Source organism: Pelophylax lessonae, assembly GCF_965119305.1.
Source record: "Pelophylax lessonae genome assembly, chromosome: 1".
Classification (NCBI taxonomy): Eukaryota; Metazoa; Chordata; class Amphibia; order Anura; family Ranidae; genus Pelophylax; species Pelophylax lessonae.
The window spans coordinates 104,179,822-104,202,551 of NC_138768.1; the positions used below are offsets into that span (position 1 = coordinate 104,179,822).

General features: G+C 42.4%; 1 protein-coding gene across 2 annotated transcripts in view; it reads right to left on the minus strand.

The window, feature by feature from the left end:
* Positions 1-22,730, minus strand: part of ANKRD55 (ankyrin repeat domain 55) — a 136,336-nt gene that overhangs the window by 31,006 nt on the left and 82,600 nt on the right. The window contains exons 9-10 of one of the 2 annotated variants that reach the window (XM_082258780.1): positions 15,058-15,710; positions 4,404-4,505 (exon numbers count right to left, since the gene is read on the minus strand). In XM_082258780.1, the coding sequence (XP_082114906.1) occupies positions 4,404-4,505; positions 15,058-15,710 (755 nt within the window). Of the gene's footprint in view, positions 1-4,403; positions 4,506-15,057; positions 15,714-22,730 lie in introns of both variants that reach the window. The other variant, XM_082258779.1, reaches the window with a different exon arrangement.

A 22,730-nucleotide genomic window follows, 5' to 3' on the forward strand; every position in this document is an offset into this window, starting at 1 on the left:
GCCTTTAGCTACGTTTTTGAATAGCTTTTATGTTTTTCTGCATTTGCGTCTTTACAGTAAAAACACTCCCTAAAATGTAAAAACACCTAAAAAGGCCAAAAACAGTTAAATGTGGCTGAAACGCTTGTTACAGTGTTTAACCGCATTTAGCGGCGTTTTTTGTCTTTTCACATTTTTTTCCAGCCAAGTAGCCTCTGCTCCTGAACGCACTGTCAATCAGTTTTTTCTACTGCCCATAAATGCTTATGCTTCCAAACTCCTCTGAAAGTTTATATGTAAACAACAAACAAACACAGGGGCGCACAGGCCTAGTGCATTATCCTTTGGTTGGTTTATTTAAAAGAAAAAAGATTAAAAATACTACAAACGAGTTCTTGGTTAAAAGCATATCACATAAGGAACGCAATCCTCAGTCATGTAATCCGAGGGTAAGTTGTCCCTTGAGTTCGTAATGGCTAATGCGTTTCGAGGCTTAGCCTCTTCCTCAGAGGCTCTGAGGAAGAGGCTAAGCCTCGAAACGCGTTAGCCATTACGAACTCAAGGGACAACTTACCCTTGGATTACATGACTGAGGATTGCGTTCCTTATGTGATATGCTTTTAACCAAGAACTCGTTTGTGAGTATTTTTAATCTTTTTTCTTTTAAATAAACCAACCAAAAGATAATGCACTAGGCCTGTGCGCCCCTGTGTTTGTTTGTTGTTTGCAGTATTTCCGGACTTCCCTGGTCGTTAAAGGGCAGCAAGGTCGCAGCATTATCCTGGGTTGCCGAGTCCATAGCTCCAGAACCAGTAGAAAGACCCTAATAAGGTGGACTACTAACTACACCTCTCTGAGCGCAGGGAACTGGTGCTTTGCACCAAAAAACCATTTTTGAAAGTTTATATGTGCATGGACACATAGGCTAACATGGCGGAGAATTCAGAGACTGCAAAAAAAAACGCCAGACGCCCCTAAAAGTAGCTGCAAAAATGTCCTGTGTGCATGAGCCCTTAGAGGGGAATTCCAGCTTCCCTTTTAAAGTGTGAAACTATCACTAGCAATTGGAGACGTAAGATGCATTTCATTCCAAGCACCCATTTGTTAGTTTATTTAGGCTGTTTACTGGTGTGAGCCTTTCTAAGGATATAAAAGTCTCATGCCGAAGCAGATGTTGATTTATTTCTGCTGCATTAGAGATAACCTGATGATCATTGTGGCCTTTTTCCTGATACCCTCTTAGGTTGAAGGAAAATAGATACTGCCCTGCGTAAACTGTCTTTACATGATGGAAAGATAGTAGCACTAGATAGAGGATCTATTAAGATATACTTCAGAATTTATAAAGAGTGCCCACTACACTCTTTGGAATTATTCTATGTCTGTTTGACAAATGTTGGTGACTGTAACAAATCCATATACAGTAAAACCTTGGTTTGAGAGTAACTTGGTTTAAGAGCGCTTTGCAAGACAAGCAAAATTTTCAAATAAATTTTGACTTGATATGCAAGCGATGTCTTGATATACAAGTAGTCTCAAGTCACAGCTGAGTATAAAAGAGAAGAGTGTAGCAATATGGTTAAATTTAATGAAGGTTCAACATTTAGCAACTCACATGGTTGATGATAGGAACAGGCACATCTAAGGATGCAGGCATCCGGGGGAAAGCTGTCCACATAGGACCATCCTCCGCACCGTCATCTACGTCATCCTTTCCATGCTGCCCCTCGCTTTCAGATCACTTTACTGCAGGGTGGTCTTCCCGGTCAGGATTACAGACTAGCAGCCGGCGGTGCGGTGGATGGTCTATGTGGACAGCTTTACCCCGGATGCCTGCATACTTAGATGTGCCTGTTTTATTCATCAACCATGTGAGTTGCTAAATGTTGTACCTTTATTAAATGGAACCATATTGCTACACTTAGAGGCACCTCTCTTCTCTTTGATACCCTGTAGCTCCTGCTGGATTTTGCTTCCAATCCCCTTGTGGAGGCGCCATTTGTGGATGGACATTTTATGGTTACACAACCTATCGCAATGCAATAATCTTTTTGTATGGACTATAAATTGAAGGATTTATGAATAAATGGTTGTGGAACGAATCATCTGAGTTTCCATTATTTCTTATGGGGAAATTTGCTTTGATATAAGAGTGCTTTGGATTACAAGCATGTTTCCGGAACGAATTATGCTCGCAATCCAAGGTTTTACTGTACTTGTTGGTATATGGATTTTATTGGAGGCATGGTGGGGGGGGGGGGCACTGAGGTATTAGTGTTCATACTGTGGACACTCCTGTCCTCAGTGCATGCTTAGCTCTAGTAGCACAGCGTCCTTGTTTGCTATGATGGTGTTGGCTGCACCGTTGATGCATACCTGGCCCTATTCACCTGCTGGCTTAGAGATTCAGGGAACAGTGCAGAACTCTAGCCCCAGTTGAGAAATCCTAAATTAGAGGTTCAAGACAGAGATTGATAAAACTGTGAAGTCAATTATAAACCCTTCAAGGTATAATATAGTGGGCCAAAGTGAGCCAAAAAGCCCTCTGCTATGTGTATGTTTTAACTCTGGAACCCATACAGTATGCTGTACAATCTTCGTTAATATACCCCATGCTTTATAATGTGAACCTGTCAATGATTTTAAGCATTCCATACTAGCAAAGCATCAGAGGTTTATACAGAGTGAATGATAAAGGTAATAGAGGTCACTCTGTGCTTCTAAGTAGGGCTTTTCGTAATAGACATTTAGGGGTTGATTTACTAAAACTGGAGAGGGCAAAATCAGGTGCAGCTCTGCATAGAAACCAATCATCTCCCAGGTTTTATTGTTAAAGCTTAAGGCTCCTTTAACATGGGCGGTGCGCCCCACAGAGTTAGTTTTGCTCAATGGGCAGCGATCCGCCGATCCCCGCTGAGCAGGCGAATGACAGCTCCTTCTCCGCTTACTGTGCAGAGATGGAGATGTCAGATCCCCTTATATATTCCAAAAATGTTTGATTCACATCTTATATATATTTTATTACTGTATGCACAGAGCATTTTATAAAAGCACGTAGGAGAAGCACTGAATAATTTTAATACTTTTTTAACTAAATCACATGATACTTACTAAACACTTTTTATTTTGACAAACAACAAGATACATTTTTGGAATATAAAACAGGATTTATGAATTTTATATACATACATTAATTTATTGACTTTAGAGGTGAATTATTACAAGCACTTTTATATATTTTGCAACACCCCGAAGCGCATCACAACCCCCCGTATTAGTATTTTACAAAACTGTTTTAGAGTACCAGTTCCAGTGGTGCAGCATTAGGGTACTTAGAAGTATCCTAGATAGCGCAGGAACCATATATTAAATATAGATGTCAGATCCCCGCTCTCCTCTATAAGAGATCTGATGAGAACGGACCGCCTGTCTGTTCTCATCCGATCCTATCTGATCCGATCCTCCAGACGGATGGAAAATAGGGTTTCCATGAGTCCAGATTTCACTGACAGGATTGGATCGGATAGCAGCGGAGATGTCTCCACTGACATTCGCCGCTCCATAGGGCTGCATGGAGCATCCGATCCGGTCTGCCTGAAAAACTGACAGGGGGACCGGATCGAAAAGCCCGTGTAAAAAGGGCCTAACTGAACAAGCTGAAATTAGAAGCTGATTGGCTACCATGCACAGCTGCACCAGCTTTTGCACTTTCCAGTTTCAGTAAATCCACCCCTTACTGACAACTTAATTTTAACAAAACATATAGGGGGGATTTCAATAAAGGTGCTGTGCCACTTTTTTGGTGTTAATCCCACTTGTTACTGTATTGTGACAAATTCATGAAGCATTTGCAACACTTTTTGTTCTGACAGCAACAAATTGTTATTTGTGTCATTCTCAAAACGTATGGCCATGGCTGTATATGAAATTTTGCATGAATATTGCCTTTTTATGGCTTCCAATCAGTAGGTGGAGCTTTGGGTTCCTTTTTACATATTTACCAGGCCAATCCCAACTGACTGTTTTTTCAGTCTACATATCAAATCACTTACCCAACCACCCCTTTCTCTGTTCTGTACAGATCTGTGTGGCTGTGTACAGATTTTCAGTTAGAGAGAGTCGGCAGGCAAACAGCTCTTGCTGTAGCTCTCTTTTTTGAAAACCCATAATGTCCTGTGATATTTGTGTCATGAGGAAACCCTTTAATAAATGTTTATATGTAGAATAAAGGTTTTATATAAATCTGAAAACCTATAAAGATGAAAATATAACTGACTCAAATCTATTATCATGTACCTGTTAATGCCAAATTGTAATATCTGTGGGTCATCTGCAGATGGGATCTCCTAACTGTTGGAGAATAAATGTAATGCAGCATTAGAAGTTTTGCAGATGTGTGTGAATAGCATGGTATTTACACCTACTTTTCTTCACACAGTGATCCGGTAAAGGGGCCAAGCTGTTTCGCGCAAGTCGAAATTCTTTCATTCTTGGCTTATCTTGAGGTAAATGAGGTGGGTTGTGACCTGAAAATAATTATATATTTTAATTAAGTATAGTATAACACTTTAAACAAGAAGAGGTAAATGTATAATATCTTCAGTTAATTAATATTTACTATACAATGTATATTTTTTGTATAAAAAAATCTTTTCCAAAGCCAGCAAAGATCTGATGACAAAAATGTAATCCATAATAGGAAAGGATACATTTTAAAGTAAAAGCTGGTGAGGACAGGAAATGTTGCTTTTTATACAAAAAAAAAACTATTATGGGCACAACATTAGTCCTGCGACCATCCAGTGTGCCAACGGCAGGAAAATCGCATTTCACTTCTACAACATCTAAGGCTGATTTCAGACTGATGCGGTGTGGTTTGATTGCACAACAAGAGCAGCACAGTGCACCCATGGGTTTGGTGTGGGTTAGCTGTGTTTTTAGGTCCTGCGGTTTTGGTGAATTTTCTGAACGTGCACCAAAGCGCCAGCATGCAGGGGTTTTGGTCTGCTTCAAGAAAGTGCACCACAACCCCAGGACCTAATAGAACTCCATGGGAAAGTGCAGCTAACCTGCACCAAGCCAACAGGTACACGTTCAACCCACGCCGCATCAGTTTGAAAGCAGCCTAAGTATTGATTGGCAATGGCTTGCTCAGGAAGCTCTTGGGGTGTAGTCTGGTTATTTTGTTTTGGCTCAAGGATACAAGAAAATAACACATAAAGACAGCTGGCTGCTGTTGCCGTTGCCAGGACAAGGGTCTCCAGCACCCAAAACAAAAAGGAAAAATTGGGCCCCCCACCCTCTCATGAGCTGTGAACTACTTTAGCAGTATAGGTTGCAGGTCCTGCCCTTTATGTGCCCTATTCCTTGGAATGTGCCCAAGGTAGCCAACTATTCTGCCTACACTGTAACAGAACTACGGGCAGCACAGTGGCTTAGTGGTTACTTCTACCTTGCAGCACTAAAGTCAGTCAAATCACAAACACAACACTACCTGCATAAAGTTTGAATGTTCTCCCGGTGCTTATCTGGGGCATGCTGGTAGGTTAATTGGCTCCCACTTAAATTGGCCCTAGTATGTATGCCGGTGATTAAGGGGCCTTTGATTGTAAGCTCTTTGAGGACAGAAACTGATGTTAATGTATAATATACATAAATCGCTGTGTAAAATGTTGACTCTATATACAGTCAGGTCCATAAATATTGGGACATCTACACAATTTTAATATATTTGGCTCTATACACCACCACAATGGATTTGAAATGAAACAAACTAGATGTGCTTTAACTGCAGACTTTCAGCTTTAATTTGAGGGTATTTACAACCAAATCAGGTGAAAGGTGTAGGAATTACAACAGTTTGTATATGTGCCTCCCACTTTTTAAGGGACCAAAAGTAATGGGACAGATTAACAATCATAAATCAAATTTTCACTTTTTAATATTTGGTTGCAAATCCTTTGCAGTCAATTACAGCCTGAAGTCTGGAACGCATAGACATCACCAGACGCTGGGTTTCATTCCTGGTGATGCTCTGCTAGGCCTCTACTGCAACCGTCTTCAGGTCCTGCTTGCTCTTGGGGCATTTTCCCTTCAGTTTTGTCTTCAGCAAGTGAAATGCATGCTCAATCGGATTCAGGTCAGGTGATTGACTTGGCCATTGCATAACATTCCACTTCTTTCCCTTACAAAACTCTTTGGTTGCTTTTGCAGTATTCTTCGGGTCATTGTCCATCTGCACTATGAAGCACTGTCCAATGAGTTCTGAAGCATTTGACTGAATATGAGCAGATAATATTGCCCGAAACACTTCAGAATTCATCCTGCTGCTTTTTTCAGCAGTCACATCATCAATAAATACAAGAGAACCAGTTCCATGGGCAGCCATACATGCCCATGCCATGACACTACCACCACCATGCTTCACTGATGAGGTGGTATGCTTTGGATCATGAGCAGTTCCTTTCCTTCTCCATACTCTTCTCTTCCCATCACTCTGGTGCAATTTTATCTTGGTCTCATCTGTCCATAGGATGTTGTTCCAGAACTGTGAAGGCTTTTTTAGATGTTGTTTGGCAAACTCTAATCTGGCCTTCCTATTTTTGAAGCTCACCAATGGTTTACATCTTGTGGTGAACCCTCTGTATTCAATGGTGAAGTCTTCTCTTGATTGTTGACTTTCACACACATACACCTACCTCCTGGAGAGTGTTCTTGATCTGGCCAACTGTTGTGAAGGGTGTTTTTTCACCAGGGAAAGAATTCTTCGGTCATCTACCACAGTTGTTTTCCGTGGTCGTCTGGGTCTTTTGGTGTTGCTGAGCTCACCGGTGCATTCTTTCTTTTAAAGGATGTTCCAAACAGTTGATTTGGCCACACCTAATGTTTTTGCTATCTCTCTGATGGATTTGTTTTGTTTTTTTCAGCCTAATGATGGCTTACTTCACTGATAGTGACAGCTCTTTGGATCTCATGTTGAGAGTTGACAGCAACAGATTCCAAATGCAAATAGCACACTTGAAATGAACTCTGGACCTTTTATCTGCTGCTTGTAAATGGGATAATGAGGGAATAATACATGCCTGGCCATGGAACAGCTGAGCAGCCAATTGTCCCATTACTTTTGGTCCCTTAAAAAAATGGGAGGCACATATACAAACGGTTGTAATTCCTACACCTTTCACCTGATTTGGATGTAAATACCATCAAATTAAAGCTGAAAGTTTGCAGTTAAAGCAAATCTTATTTTTTTCATTTCAAATCCATTGTGGTGGTATATAGAGCCAAAAATATTAGAATTGTGTCGATGTCCCAATATTTATGGACCCGACTGTAAATGCCTGCAATAAATACAACTCCACTGCTGAGGCTCTATGAATAGAGAAGGTAAACCTTTCATCCATCTGCCCATACTCCATTCATAGAGCCCTATTCATCCATGGAAACTATAGTACAGCATCTATGAATGGAGTAAGGGTGTGAAGAGGGGGAGCATAGTCTGCACTCTTGATGAGTGCCTGTGACAGGTCTAGCACTCGTATTAACCTGGAGCGGAAGATTACGGCTACGGGGGAAGGTGGAGAAGACGACTTTAGAGTTAGCTAGGACAGGTGGAAACAGCACAAGGGGCACTTCTCATTAAATATAAGAACTGTCCCTTGTGCTGATTTAAAATGAAACTTTAAAATGAAACTTAGAGAAACATCAGGTTAGATCTATGTCTGCTGTATGGACTACAGGTAGTTCCCGAGTTACAAACATCTGACTTATATACGACTCATACTTACAAATGGAGGGAGACAACAGGAAATGAGAGGAAATCTACCCCTAGGAAGGGAAATTCACTCCTGTTATAGTTCTCATGGGAAAAAGGTGTCTCCACTGAAGCTGTATCACTAATTCTTGTTTCCACAACAACCCAAAATATTCAAAATCCAATTGTCATAGGGACAGAAAGTGAAGTGAAATCTTCTGAAACAGGGGTACAGACAGCAAAACAAACTTTACAGGGGTGTTAACCCTTCCCTATGCTATCCAAAAAACGTAAACATTTTTTTGGGACTGGAGTTACACTTACATAGAAACATAGAATGTGTCGGCAGATAAGAACCATTTGGCCCATCTAGTCTGCCCAATATATCTGAATCCTATGAATAGTCCCTGGCCCTATCTTATATGAAGGATAGCCTTATGCCTATCCCATGCATGCTTAAACTCCTTCACTGTATTTGCAGCTACCACTTCTGCAGGAAGGTTATTCCATGCATCCACTACTCTCTCAGTAAAGTAATACTTCCTCATATTACTTTTAAACCTTTGCCCCTCTAATTTAAAACTGTGTCCTCTTGTGGTAGTTTTTCTTCTTTTAAATATGCTCTCCTCCTTTACCGAGTTGATTCCCTTTATGTATTTAAAAGTTTCTATCATATCCCCTCTGTCTCTTCTTTCTTCCAAGCTATACATGTTAACCACTTAAGCCCCGGAAGATTTTACCCCCTTCCTGACCAGGGCCTATTTTGCGATTCGGCACTGCGTGACTTTAATGGACAATTGCGCGGTTGTGCGACGCTGTACCCAAATCAAATTGACGTCTTTTTTTTTCCCACAAACAGAGCTTTCTTTTGGTGGTATTTGATCACCTGTGCGATTTTTTGATCATGCGCTATAAAAAAAAAATAGTGACAATTTTGCAAAAATAACAATATTTTTCACATTTTTTTATATGAAATTCCCCCCCCAAAAAATGTAAAAATCAAAATTTTTTTAACATTTTAGGCCAATTTGTTTTCTGCTACATATGTTAGGTAAAAAAAAATGCAAAAAGCTTATTTTGATTGGTTTGCGCTACTAAGGGAAAGATTTATGTCATTTTTACTGTTTTTTTTTAACGAGTAATGGCGGCGATCTGCGATTTGTTTTGCGGAACTGCAACATTGCGGCGGACAGATCGGATCCTTGACTGACATTTTTGGGGATACCAGTGACATTACTACAGTAATCAGTGCTAAAAATATGCACTGTTACTGTAAAAATGACACTGGCAGGGAAGGGGTTAACTTTATTGGAGAAGGAGGGGTTATGTGTGTCCCTAGGGGCGTGCTTCTAACTGTGATTGGATGTGGCTTTTCATGTAACAGCAGAGATCTACGGTCCTACATAGCAGGACCGTATGATCTCTGCTGTTACACAGGGGAGAAAGACAGGCGGCTTTGTTTACATTAGCTGCCTGCCTTTCTCCCGGTGTAACCGACGATCGCGAGTGACCGGCGGACATCGGGTCCGCCGCTCACACGCGCGGGAGAGTCCATGAGCGAGCCTCCAGCGGCGCGCGCTCGCTCGCTCGCTCCCTAGAGCCTCACAGGCTAGCGACGTAGATCTACGTCACTTTGCCTGTGAGGGGCTGACTGCCGACGTAAAATGTTGTTAGGCAGTCGGCAAGTGGTTAAAAAATTTACCAACTTACATGCAAATTCAACTTAAGAACAAACCTATCTTGTTTGTAACCCGGGACTGCCTGTACCTGTGTTTTTCACGGAAGACGATTAGATTTGCTTTCCACATATTGACTCAGCTATTACAACTCGGGCCCGTTTTATACAAGTTTTCTGAAATTTGTCCAACATAAACATCATAATATATTTCAACTGAATGACATCTTTGAACACAACTTACAAAGCTTACACTTTGCCACGTCTTTATAAACAGGCCACTTGGATTTTCTGGGAATGTTCCGTCTCATACCGCAGACACAAGTCAGATTAATGCTGCCCTCTACTGGCAAGCTTTGATAGGAAAATTAACTTGCAGATTGTAATTGTTGATATAAAATTCAAAATGAATACAAAATGCCATTGTCTCTTTGTTTATCTAACTTAAAAAGATTTGACTAACCATGTATCATTCATTTTCATTCCTTTTTAGACATATTTCATTGTTCTTTACTTTTAACACAAGTCTCTGAAATTTAGTTTGCTGCAAAATTACCAATTTAAAGTTTGCCAGAGTAAGAGTAGTATTTTCTCAATGTACTTAGATCTAGAGACCATGGGACCCAATATGAAAAAGTAACATGCAACTGTGCAAGGACTGTGTTTGCCTGTGCAGGTATACACAAGTATTTCATACAACAGCAAGGTGTCCCAAGCGCTAAGCCCTATTTGGTGCACATGCGCATTGTCAAGTCCTGACAGAGTGCATGCGCGAGAAACGCGTTGTCACAGCAACCTTTCTTCCCTCTGCTTTCCAGGCTGGTCAACAGGCATCTCATTCCGATCCGACACTTCCGCCCTGCGCTATGTTGAGGTCACATGGGAGCGCCAGAGGGACCTGGTTTGGCTCCCATACATCCTTGGCTCTGTGGCTGCAAGCCTGCACACCAGGGCAGTTTTTGCTCAACCTTGCTACACTGGTTCAAATGGGCAGTAACCCTCTTACATCTGGACCCACCAGCCTGGTACTGTATTGGCTTTTATTGACTAAAAGTTTTAACGCAATTGTGTGCAATAAACTGTATTGAGACTTTCCATTGGCCTTCATCAGTTACAAGGAAATAGTGGTCATCATCCCCCCAGATAGCACTGTCTTTTCTGTTACAGGTATTTCATGCATCCCCGTGCAGGCAGACCCATTCATTTTAATTAGGGCACAAAGAATGCATAGGAGTATAAAAAGTTGCCACACTCTGCTTGTTGTAGTAAATTGTTAGTGTACCCAAATTATGCAGTGTGGGTGTAGGGTGGGGGTGAAAACTTGAACCTACTTACTCTGTACATGATAATGGCTCATTTCCACAGTCCTTGTGTCTGCAAACTATGCTTTATTACTGTGCCACAGGCAATAGTCTAACAGATCTGTAAAAACCTCAGTACAATTATTAGTAAAAAAATCTAACTTGTCTATTTCATATGTTTTTCTGCACACTGCCTACCTTCAGGAAGAATTTCATTAAAAGTCAGTGACTTCTAAGTAACCAGCAAGTATTGTACAATATAGTATAACAAGTGAAGTGGTCAGAAGCATTTTATATAAAGCCCTCTGTACACAGTGCAGTGGTGAGGAGCATGTCATATACAGCCCAGCATATAGAGTGCAGTGGTCAGGAGCATGTCATATACAGCCCAAAATACAAAGTGCAGTGGTCAGGAGCATGTCATATAAAGTCCAGTATACAGAAAGCAGTTGTCATGTTATTTATAGCCAAGTGTACAGAGTTTTAGTTGTTAGGAGCATATCACATACAGCCCAGTGTACAGAGTGCAGTGGTGAGGAGCATGTCATATACGAGTGCAGTGATCATTTAGAGTAGCCTATTAGAACTCTTCCAATCATATAATGAACTAGGTGTGGAGCAAGAACAATCTGCATAAGATCACATAAAAAAATACTGTCCTATCAAACAAATACGAGCTGTAATGTCACCAATAGGAAAACACATGCACAGGAGCCAGTCTTGGATCCCCTATCCTCCTCCCTATCTACGCCCTAGCTTTCACTATGTGAGTTTTATCCTAGCCAGTCAGAACCAGACCTATAGGGCTCCTGGCAAGGTCAGCTCTATAAAGATGGGCTGGGCTTAACACCTGTGCAACCACTTTTACCCACCTCCCTCCCACCAGGGAAATGACAATTACATTTTTTTCTGCCCTGCAAAACACTTTTTACAGCATGTTTGGTATGAATGAGTGTTCGGCCAAGCTGTACTGATAGAATTGTGTTCATAGACAAGCATGGCCTAAAGAAATTGTATAGCAGATTGGATATACCTGCTTCAGTTCTTTACATTAACACTGTTCTGAATTGCGTAGCCTGCAACACCATCATAAACTGAGTTATAACTTTTATGTAAGAACCATTAGAGAATAGGTGCAGGAACTCCTCCCTTCTGAGTCCCGCTTAACTCCACCCCTACCCACCTCTGAGCACCATTCCTTGGTTCCATCCCTTACCCACCTCCCAGTACCACCCTTTTTAGAGAATATAGAACCAAGTATCATTTTGTGGTGCTAAGTATTTTGTATGGAATTTGTTAATGATAACAAGAAAGGCAGTAAAATAGATCTAGCAACAATGGACACCCAAGCGACAATAGTTCCAGCCCAGCAAAAATAAACTCCCAATAGCCAGCATCAATAGACCCTTCAGCAGCCAGCAACATTAGACCCCTCCCTCAATAGTAGATTCCTCTCAGCAACGATTGACCTCCTGCAACGTAAGACCCACCACCAGCAACAATAGATCCCCATCAAATAACAATAGACCTCCCCAGCAACAATTGAACCCTCTGCACAAACAGATCCAGTCCAGCAACAATAGATTCCTCAACAGCCAGGAACAAAGACTGCTCCCTCAACAGTAAATCCCTCCAAGCAACAAGTGACCCTCCAGCAACATAAGACCCACCCTGGCAACAATAGATCCCCCACGAGCAACAGAAGACCTTCCCAGAAACAATAGACCTCCTTCCTTCACAAAAAAAGATAGCCTCCAGCAACAATAGATTCCCCAGCAGCCAGCATCAATAGACCCTCCAGCACACTCAAGCACCCCTTGCAAAAACATACATTCAGTTCAGGAGGTGCCGAAACTGTGTTCCCCGCGTTCACGCTGAAAAAAAGCCCTGCTTCTACACCATTGAACCTGTTCTGGTAGGAAATACAGTAAGATCAAACAGTAAGATGTAACTGCACTTTAAATTAAATGGGTTTTTTGTACTCCGTACCCCATTCTGTGGGCATGTGCGGGTCCTGTGCATAGCTTTCTCAGAATGCCATATATCCAAAATCTTTCTGGCTCATGGTCAGATGAATACAAGACAAGGCAAGGAATAACAAGAATAGGTCAGTCATACTTTAAAGCATAATGTACTTTTAATTTGCTCACTCCTTTCTGGCTCTCTGCACCTTTATAATGGATCTTGCTTACCTACTCCTCTGAAATTTGTACTCAAATGGCACTTATCATTTTAAGAAAATTATAATGATTTCATTGGCATGATGAGTAAAAGTTAGAAATATTCTGCCTATCCGAATCCCAGCAGACTCTATGCGGCTACTTCAATCCAAAATCCTCCATTACATATGGGGGTCCAAGGGTACCAGAATAGCTCGGGCCACAATGTATGCCCCTATAGATCTGGGAGGTTTGGAGAGCCCGAGTTTCAGAAATATTACACAGCTGCCCAACTAGCTCAATTATGCCAACTTCATAGCCAACACTATCGCCCCACTGGAGGCCCAGGCTTGCTCTCTACTTGCAGTGGACCTCATCCTGTGGATTCCTCCAAAATGCTTTAAAGCTATTTTGAGCCCAACCCTCTCTCACTCACTACACATATGGGACACAAGCTATAGAAGATGGCCTTTACCTTTGTCACATACCCCAGTGGCTCCACTCTTTGGAAACCCCCTATTCTTCCCTGGTTTACACTCTGTTAGTTTTATTTGGAGGGTGAACAAGGGATAGTACCGAATAGGTGACTATCTGGACCACAGGGGAATATATCCTCCCTCATACTTTATGGGCAGCTAGGAGATGCCCCACATGGAGAGCTTTTGTCTACAACAAATTCAAAATTTTCTCAAATCACTGCAAAAAGACGGTTCAGACCTGACAGTAAGCACTATGTTTGAAAACAGATGCATGCAGGATGCTGCTCTTCAAGGAGGAGTCTCCATGCTTTATAAACAGTTTGTCACCCCTTCGACTAAACTGTCATATCAGTCGGCATGGGAGAGGGACCTGGACATGACCCTATGAGCGCCTATCTAATATATATATACGGGAACCTCGGCCTCCTGCTTCAGGGGGTGTGGCCAGGTGGGCACGCCAATGCACGTGTAGTGGATTTGCCCCACAGTTTGCCATTTTTGGATGAGGGTCCACTCACTCATATTTTCGGTTACAATGGCTAATATAGCTAAAGTCGCTAGTATCACCCTAATTAAGCCAGTGGAAAATACCCCTAGACATACCCAAACGTTAATATACCTCATGTTCATAGCAGCCAAAATAACCATTGCTTTAGCGTGAAAAAGTCCTGTTATAGATATAGCACTGATGAAACCTAAACTCACGTAGATTATGCTGAATGAAAAAATAGTGAGTGTTCTACATGACAAACTACCTCTATTTGAGAAAATATGGTCTCCCTGGCTAACATACCTACAGGTTCCTGACACATGGAGTTGATTACCTATAGGACTGATGGAAGCTTCCTGGATGGATTCACTTTTTCCACTCTTTCCTTTATCTTTTTCTCCTCTTTTACTTATGCCAACCTTGGTACTGGGCCTCTAAGGCCTTTTTTTTTATTTCTCCCTCTTTCCCTCCTCACCCAGTTACATCTTGGAGCAGTACTGAATGCAAGTTCCCCTACAAGGGAATGATGTAAAGCAAGTCTGATGATAGAGCCTCCTTTACCACATAACATGGAATAGAGACTCCATTGCCTCATAGGTAAACCTATTGGGATATATTCTGGTAAAGTTGTATACCTGTGAGTAAAATGCTTAGCAAACATACAGTACATTGTAGTGGGCGGTTAGCCGGATGTTGATCTTGAACTAACCAGAAAATTTGAATGTTCTATCAGGAGCTCATATTCAGTTACTGTCCCGACTTTTATGTCAAGATCCTCATAGAAGACCTAACCTGCATGTTATGGTTTTCAACAATCCCTATTGAACCCCAAATGTGTGTGTTTGTTTGAATTCTTCTTATGGTACATGCTCGGCGTACACAAGGATTGTTCGGTGCTCTACCAAATGTGTCTCTCTTTTCTTGTTTCCTAAACACATAATAAAAACTATTGAAACAAGAAACGTTAGAAATATAACCTGTTAAAATTATAGGAGTGGATTTTGAAGAATATTGACCCACTGAATAAATACTAAAAATCACAATCCCCAAGAGAGCAAGCTCTTTATAGAGTGCTGGCTTCATCTTCGTATATGAAAAGGAAACTGTATAAAGAAGCTTAATCATACACAAACTGGCCTAGCAGATTGCCAAATTTTGTTTCAAAACAAGTAATAATTTGGTGCCTTTGGTTTCATATTTTACACCCATAGTGTACCTTACCTGAATGCATATTTTCCATATGAGGAAGATGAGGAGGACATAAACTGTTCATATGGTTTGGCTTTTTGAGCAAAGCATGACCCTTCAACTTGTCAGGATCTGGTGAAGTCCAGGATTTATGGGGTAGGATTTGGTTAGCAGCTATATTCCATGGATTGTCTTGCAAAGTCTGGCAACTTATTCTGTGGTCAAACAAATCATGCTCACTCTTGCTTTTCTGAGACCGGTGTGCAAAATGAAAAGCATTGCTCTGTGGGACATCTGATGTAGTCTGTGATGTGGTCAAAAAAGTGTTTCCAAGAGTTATAGGAGGGAGACTCTGTGTTCTTATGGGTGGAAGACCTTTGCTAATTTGTTTGTTTTCGGGTAACAGATACTTCTGTGACTCCACCGTCCTTTTTTTGCAGTTGACTGAGGTCACCCTTTCATCGGAAGGGTCTTTGCAGTTTGTGTCCAATATACAGTCAAATGTGGTGATGATATCATCAACCTCTGAGGTCTCTTCTCTGTTATACCTGAGTTTGTCTTTCTGGTGTGCTTTCTGCTCCACCTTCTTCTTCTTGCATGAGAATATCTGATTCAGCACAGTGAGACGCCCTTCTTTCCTCATGGCTTTACAGCCCGGGGAGGTGAATGGCTGGAACGGGTCTGGTCTACTGCCAATGAAGAAAGAACATCACTGTTATATCACTTACATTTAATGAGAAGTGTCCCTGGTGCTGGTGATGTCTGTCCTAGTTAAAACCCAAAGTCCTCTGCCCCTTCCCCCAAACCCCCACACCCCCCACCCTTAATCTTCCATTGCTGCAGGGTTTAATACAAGCACTGGATGTGTTATAGTTACATGTCAAGAGTCATAGAAACTTATCAAGACTATGTCTATCCTTTCTGCCACCTCCTCCGTTTATAGAAGCTGTTCTATAGCTTCCATGAAGGAAAAGCACCCTACTCATGGAGGAGGGAGACCTTTCATTCATCAACCCATCCTCCATTTATAGAACACTTTTCATTGGTCTAAGCTATTGTACAGCTGATGTGTTTTTATGAAGCTTTGTATAGCATCCTGCTGTCTCCTCCCACCATCTATTATCTGCCAATATTGTACAGAGAAGTAAAGAGAACTACTGAGGACATCATTAGGTCCTATGCCTAGTAAACACTAGTCGTTTTCTTTTTTGTTCAACCCAGCAGGGCTGAATGAAAAAAGCCGACAGCTTCAGAGGAGCCGCTGTACTAACCATATGATGTTAGTACAGCGACCTGCCCTCTGCAATATTGTGTTCTGGCTGAGAGCACTGATCAGGAGCCGATCGACAGACCTTTTTTTGGTCATGCCCCATTGACAGAAGCTGGTCCAATGGCTTCTGTTGGACTGGCTGAAGTACACACTGTTCGAATTACAGTCGGGTTTCTATTGAATCGGCCGATACCTCCTGACATTGGGCACGTGTGTACTAGGCTCACAAAAAGGTATGTAGAGATTAGGGGGAAAAAATAAACAAGGGAAGGCAAAATAAGCAGCTAAGGCTTCAGTTATCATGCAGGAAGATAGGAAGCTAAACAAAAATGTAACTTTTCGACTTTATAGGAACATGTTTGGCTTAAAGGGTTAGATTTCCTTCTCAAAAAAAAAAAAAGAAAAGGTGAGCTCACACCATACACCTTCCCCACCATCCCCAGTCCCTGCTGTACTTACCTCCATGTGTGCTGAGCTGTCAGTGTCCACACAGCCGATGCAGCAATCTAGGGATTGCTCTTCTCCCTTTCTTTCTGCAGGGCTTCCGGGACAGATCAGGATTCAGGACAATGCTCTGTGATGGCGCTGACCAATCAGAATTACTCTGGTCCATCACAAAAGCACTAGAGAAAGAATTGTGGCTGTGTATGCTGTCCAAAAATGAACCTTCTGTCGCATAGGGGTTAATTTACTAAAACTGGAGAGTGCAAAATCTGGTGCAGCTCTGCACAGAAACCAATCGGCTTCTATTTATTTTTTTAGAAAAGTTAAAAAAGTTAGATGTTGGTTAGAAGTGGCTACCATGCACAGCTGCACCAGGTATTGTACTGTCCAGTTTTAGTAAATAGTCTTTAGAAACATTATTCAGATGCAAGTTAGAGAGATACAAAGTAGTTACTTTTGTATGTACTATGTTGCATTCATCTGAAAATCAAAGGAATAGATTTCATCTGCACATGATGTAAGGCTGGCAATTCATTATATGTTTTTCTTGTACCATTTTCCTTTACACTTACCAAAACCATATAATATGAGGTCAAACCTAAACACTTTCAATTTATATGGAATCAGGCAGACCCTTGCACTACAAAGCTGAAGGCAAATGTATGGCCAGCTTAAGCAAAAGCAACCTGAGAAAAAATAAAGTTTATTAAAAAAAAACTGTGTTCCTATTTCACTCATTAACCTTTAGTTCACTTTAATCAGCCCTAATTAATGCCGCCTTCTCCTTTTCTTTAAAGCTATTTTAGATATTTTCTCGGTTCTTTCTATTTTTCTAACCAATAATATTTAATTTTTTTAATAATTTTGTTCATTTTGTTTGTTGCTTTTTGTGTCACATTACAAAAGCACAAAATTAAAAAATATAGTTTTTATTTAATTTTTAAATTTACTTTGCACTGCTTTGTACCAGAATTATAATTTTAGTGTCACTTTAAACATTATAAAATTTATACTTGTAAAGATTTTTTTTTTTTTTTGGTTTATTACAAATTTTGTCTAAAGATTGCATATAACAAAATAAAATAATTTTGCAAAATATCACAAAAAAGCAGACCATTATGTGTATCACTTTGTTATCTTATAATCAGGCCCAGCACAGATGTAAAACCTGTCCTGGTCCATAGTGGATGTACAAGTGTGAGAGCTGAATATTTCTAAATCCAAAACACTTTAAGATTTTTTCTTTCTTTTTTTTTTTTTTTTGCTCCTTTGTTCCACTGGAGAGAATTACCTTCACTTCCTGCCCTGACAAAACAGTTAAGTGTTAGAAAACCTATCCAAAATAAGCAGATAATAAATCGCTGGCTACTATGACTGCTGACAGTCTCTCTGCGGGGTTCACCTTCATGATCACACAGCAAATTAAAGTAAGTCTTCACAAAAAAATGAGGTTATGGTGCTCCTAACTTTGAGTCCATCTTACTACAATCTCAAAATTGACTCCCAGGCACACAACCTGCCTCTTCAGACATGCAGCCTGCTTCTCCAGACACACAGCCTGCTTCTCCAGACACACGGCCTGCTTCTCCAGACACACAGCCTGCTTCTCCAGACACACGGCCTGCTTCTCCAGACACACAGCCTGCTTCTCCAGACACACAGCCTGCTTCTCCAGACACACGTCCTGCTTCTCCAGACACACAGCCTGCTTCTCCAGACACACGGCCTGCTTCTCCAGACACACGGCCTGCTTCTCCAGACACACAGCCTGCTTCTCCAGACACACGGCCTGCTTCTCCAGACACATGGCCTGCTTCTCCAGACACATGGCCTGCTTCTCCAGACATACGGCCTGCTTCTCCAGACACACAGCCTGCTTCTCCAGACACACGGCCTGCTTCTCCAGACACACGACCTGCTTCTGCAGACACGCGGCCTGCTTCTCCAGACACACAGCCTGCTTCTCCAGACACGCAGCCTGCTTCTCCAGACACATGGCCTGCTTCTCCAGACATACGGTCTGCTTCTCCAGACACACAGCCTGCTTCTCCAGACACACGGCCTGCTTCTCCAGACACACGGCCTGCTTCTCCAGACACATGGCCTGTTCTTCGGATACACAGCCTGCTTGTTCAGACACACAACCTGTTCCCTAGACACACAGCATGCTCTCCAGACACACGTCCTGCTTCTCCAGACACACGGCCTGCTTCTCCAGACACACGGCCTGCTTCTCCAGACACACAGCCTGCTTCTCCAGACACACGGCCTGCTTCTCCAGACACACGGCCTGCTTCTCCAGACACACAGCCTGCTTCTCCAGACACACGGCCTGCTTCTCCAGACACACGGCCTGCTTCTCCAGACACACAGCCTGCTTCTCCAGACACACGGCCTGCTTCTCCAGACACATGGCCTGCTTCTCCAGACACATGGCCTGCTTCTCCAGACATACGGCCTGCTTCTCCAGACACACAGCCTGCTTCTCCAGACACACGGCCTGCTTCTCCAGACACACGACCTGCTTCTGCAGACACGCGGCCTGCTTCTCCAGACACACAGCCTGCTTCTCCAGACACACAGCCTGCTTCTCCAGACACGCAGCCTGCTTCTCCAGACACATGGCCTGCTTCTCCAGACATACGGCCTGCTTCTCCAGACACACAGCCTGCTTCTCCAGACACACGGCCTGCTTCTCCAGACACACGGCCTGCTTCTCCAGACACATGGCCTGTTCTTCAGATACACAGCCTGCTTGTCCAGACACACAACCTGTTCCCTAGACACACAGCATGCTCTCCAGACACACGTCCTGCTTCTCCAGACACACGGCCTGCTTCTCCAGACACACGGCCTGCTTCTCCAGACACACAGCCTGCTTCTCCAGACACACGGCCTGCTTCTCCAGACACACGGCCTGCTTCTCCAGACACACGGCCTGCTTCTCCAGACACACGGCCTGCTTCTCCAGACACACGGCCTGCTTCTCCAGACACAAGGCCTGCTTCTCCAGACACAAGGCCTGCTTGTCCAGACACACGGCCTGCTTGTCCAGACACATGGCCTGCTTCTCCAGACACACGGCCTGCTTCTCCAGACACACGGCCTGCTTCTCCAGACACGCAGCCTGCTTCTCCAGACATGCAGCCTGCTTCTCCAGACACGCAGCCTGCTTCTCCAGACACACAGCATGCTTGTCCAGACACACGACCTGTTCCCTAGACACACAGCATGCTCTCCAGACACACGTCCTGCTTATCCACACACACAGTCTGTTCTCCAGGCACATGGCCTGCTTCTCTCGACACATGGTCTGCTTCCCCAGACTCATGGCAAGCTTCTCCAGACACACAGCATGCTCTCCAGACACATGACAAACTTCTCCAGACACACAGCATGCTCTCCAGACACATAACAAACTTCTCCAGATACATGGCAAGCTTCTCCAGACACATGGCAAGCTTTTCCAGACACAGAGCCTGCTTGTACAGATACACAGTGTGCTCTCCGAACATATAGCCTGCTTCTCCCATACAGCCTGCTAAAGTAAGTCTCAACAAATGGGATTCTAGTTTTCCTCATCTTCCTTTAGTTCACTTTAATCAGCCCTAATTAATGCAGCCTTCTCCTTCTCTTTAAAGCTATTTTAGATATTTTCTCGGTTCTTTCTATTTTTCTAACCAATAATATTTAATTTTTTTAATAATTTTGTTCATTTTGTTTGTTGCTTTTTGTGTCACATTACAAAAGCACAAAATTAAAAAATATAGTTTTTATTTAATTTTTAAATTTACTTTGCACTGCTTTGTACCAGAATTATAATTTTAGTGTCACTTTAAACATTATAAAATTTATACTTGTAAAGATTTTTTTTTTTTTGGTTTATTACAAATTTTGTCTAAAGATTGCATATAACAAAATAAAATAATTTTGCAAAATATCACAAAAAAGCAGACCATTATGTGTATCACTTTGTTATCTTATAATCAGGCCCAGCACAGATGTAAAACCTGTCCTGGTCCATAGTGGATGTACAAGTGTGAGAGCTGAATATTTCTAAATCCAAAACACTTTAAGATTTTTTCTTTCTTTTTTTTTTTTTTTTTTTTTGCTCCTTTGTTCCACTGGAGAGAATTACCTTCACTTCCTGCCCTGACAAAACATTTAAGTGTTAGAAAACCTATCCAAAATAAGCAGATAATAAATCGCTGGCTACTATGACTGCTGACAGTCTCTCTGCGGGGTTCACCTTCATGATCACACAGCAAATTAAAGTAAGTCTTCACAAAAAAATGAGGTTATGGTGCTCCTAACTTTGAGTCCATCTTACTACAATCTCAAAATTGACTCCCAGGCACACAACCTGCCTCTTCAGACATGCAGCCTGCTTCTCCAGACACACAGCCTGCTTCTCCAGACACACGGCCTGCTTCTCCAGACACACAGCCTGCTTCTCCAGACACACGGCCTGCTTCTCCAGACACGCGGCCTGCTTCTCCAGACACATGGCCTGCTTCTCCAGACATACGGCCTGCTTCTCCAGACACACAGCCTGCTTCTCCAGACACACGGCCTGCTTCTCCAGACACACGGCCTGCTTCTCCAGACACATGGCCTGTTCTTCAGATACACAGCCTGCTTGTCCAGACACACAACCTGTTCCCTAGACACACAGCATGCTCTCCAGACACACGTCCTGCTTCTCCAGACACACGGCCTGCTTCTCCAGACACACGGCCTGCTTCTCCAGACACACAGCCTGCTTCTCCAGACACACGGCCTGCTTCTCCAGACACACGGCCTGCTTCTCCAGACACACGGCCTGCTTCTCCAGACACACGGCCTGCTTCTCCAGACACAAGGCCTGCTTCTCCAGACACAAGGCCTGCTTGTCCAGACACACGGCCTGCTTGTCCAGACACATGGCCTGCTTCTCCAGACACACGGCCTGCTTCTCCAGACACACGGCCTGCTTCTCCAGACACGCAGCCTGCTTCTCCAGACATGCAGCCTGCTTCTCCAGACACGCAGCCTGCTTCTCCAGACACACAGCATGCTTGTCCAGACACACGACCTGTTCCCTAGACACACAGCATGCTCTCCAGACACACGTCCTGCTTATCCACACACACAGTCTGTTCTCCAGGCACATGGCCTGCTTCTCTCGACACATGGTCTGCTTCCCCAGACTCATGGCAAGCTTCTCCAGACACACAGCATGCTCTCCAGACACATGACAAACTTCTCCAGACACACAGCATGCTCTCCAGACACATAACAAACTTCTCCAGATACATGGCAAGCTTCTCCAGACACATGGCAAGCTTTTCCAGACACAGAGCCTGCTTGTACAGATACACAATGTGCTCTCCGAACATATAGCCTGCTTCTCCCATACAGCCTGCTAAAGTAAGTCTCAACAAATGGGATTCTAGTTTTCCTCATCTTCCTTTAGTTCACTTTAATCAGCCCTAATTAATGCCGCCTTCTCCTTCTCTTTAAAGCTATTTTAGATATTTTCTCGGTTCTTTCTATTTTTTTAACCAATAATATTTAATTTTTTTAATAATTTTGTTCATTTTGTTTGTTGCTTTTTGTGTCACATTACAAAAGCACAAAATTAAAAAATATAGTTTTTATTTAATTTTTAAATTTACTTTGCACTGCTTTGTACCAGAATTATAATTTTAGTGTCACTTTAAACATTATAAAATTTATACTTGTAAAGATTTTTTTTTTTTTGGTTTATTACAAATTTTGTCTAAAGATTGCATATAACAAAATAAAATAATTTTGCAAAATATCACAAAAAAGCAGACCATTATGTGTATCACTTTGTTATCTTATAATCAGGCCCAGCACAGATGTAAAACCTGTCCTGGTCCATAGTGGATGTACAAGTGTGAGAGCTGAATATTTCTAAATCCAAAACACTTTAAGATTTTTTCTTTCTTTTTTTTTTTTTTTTTGCTCCTTTGTTCCACTGGAGAGA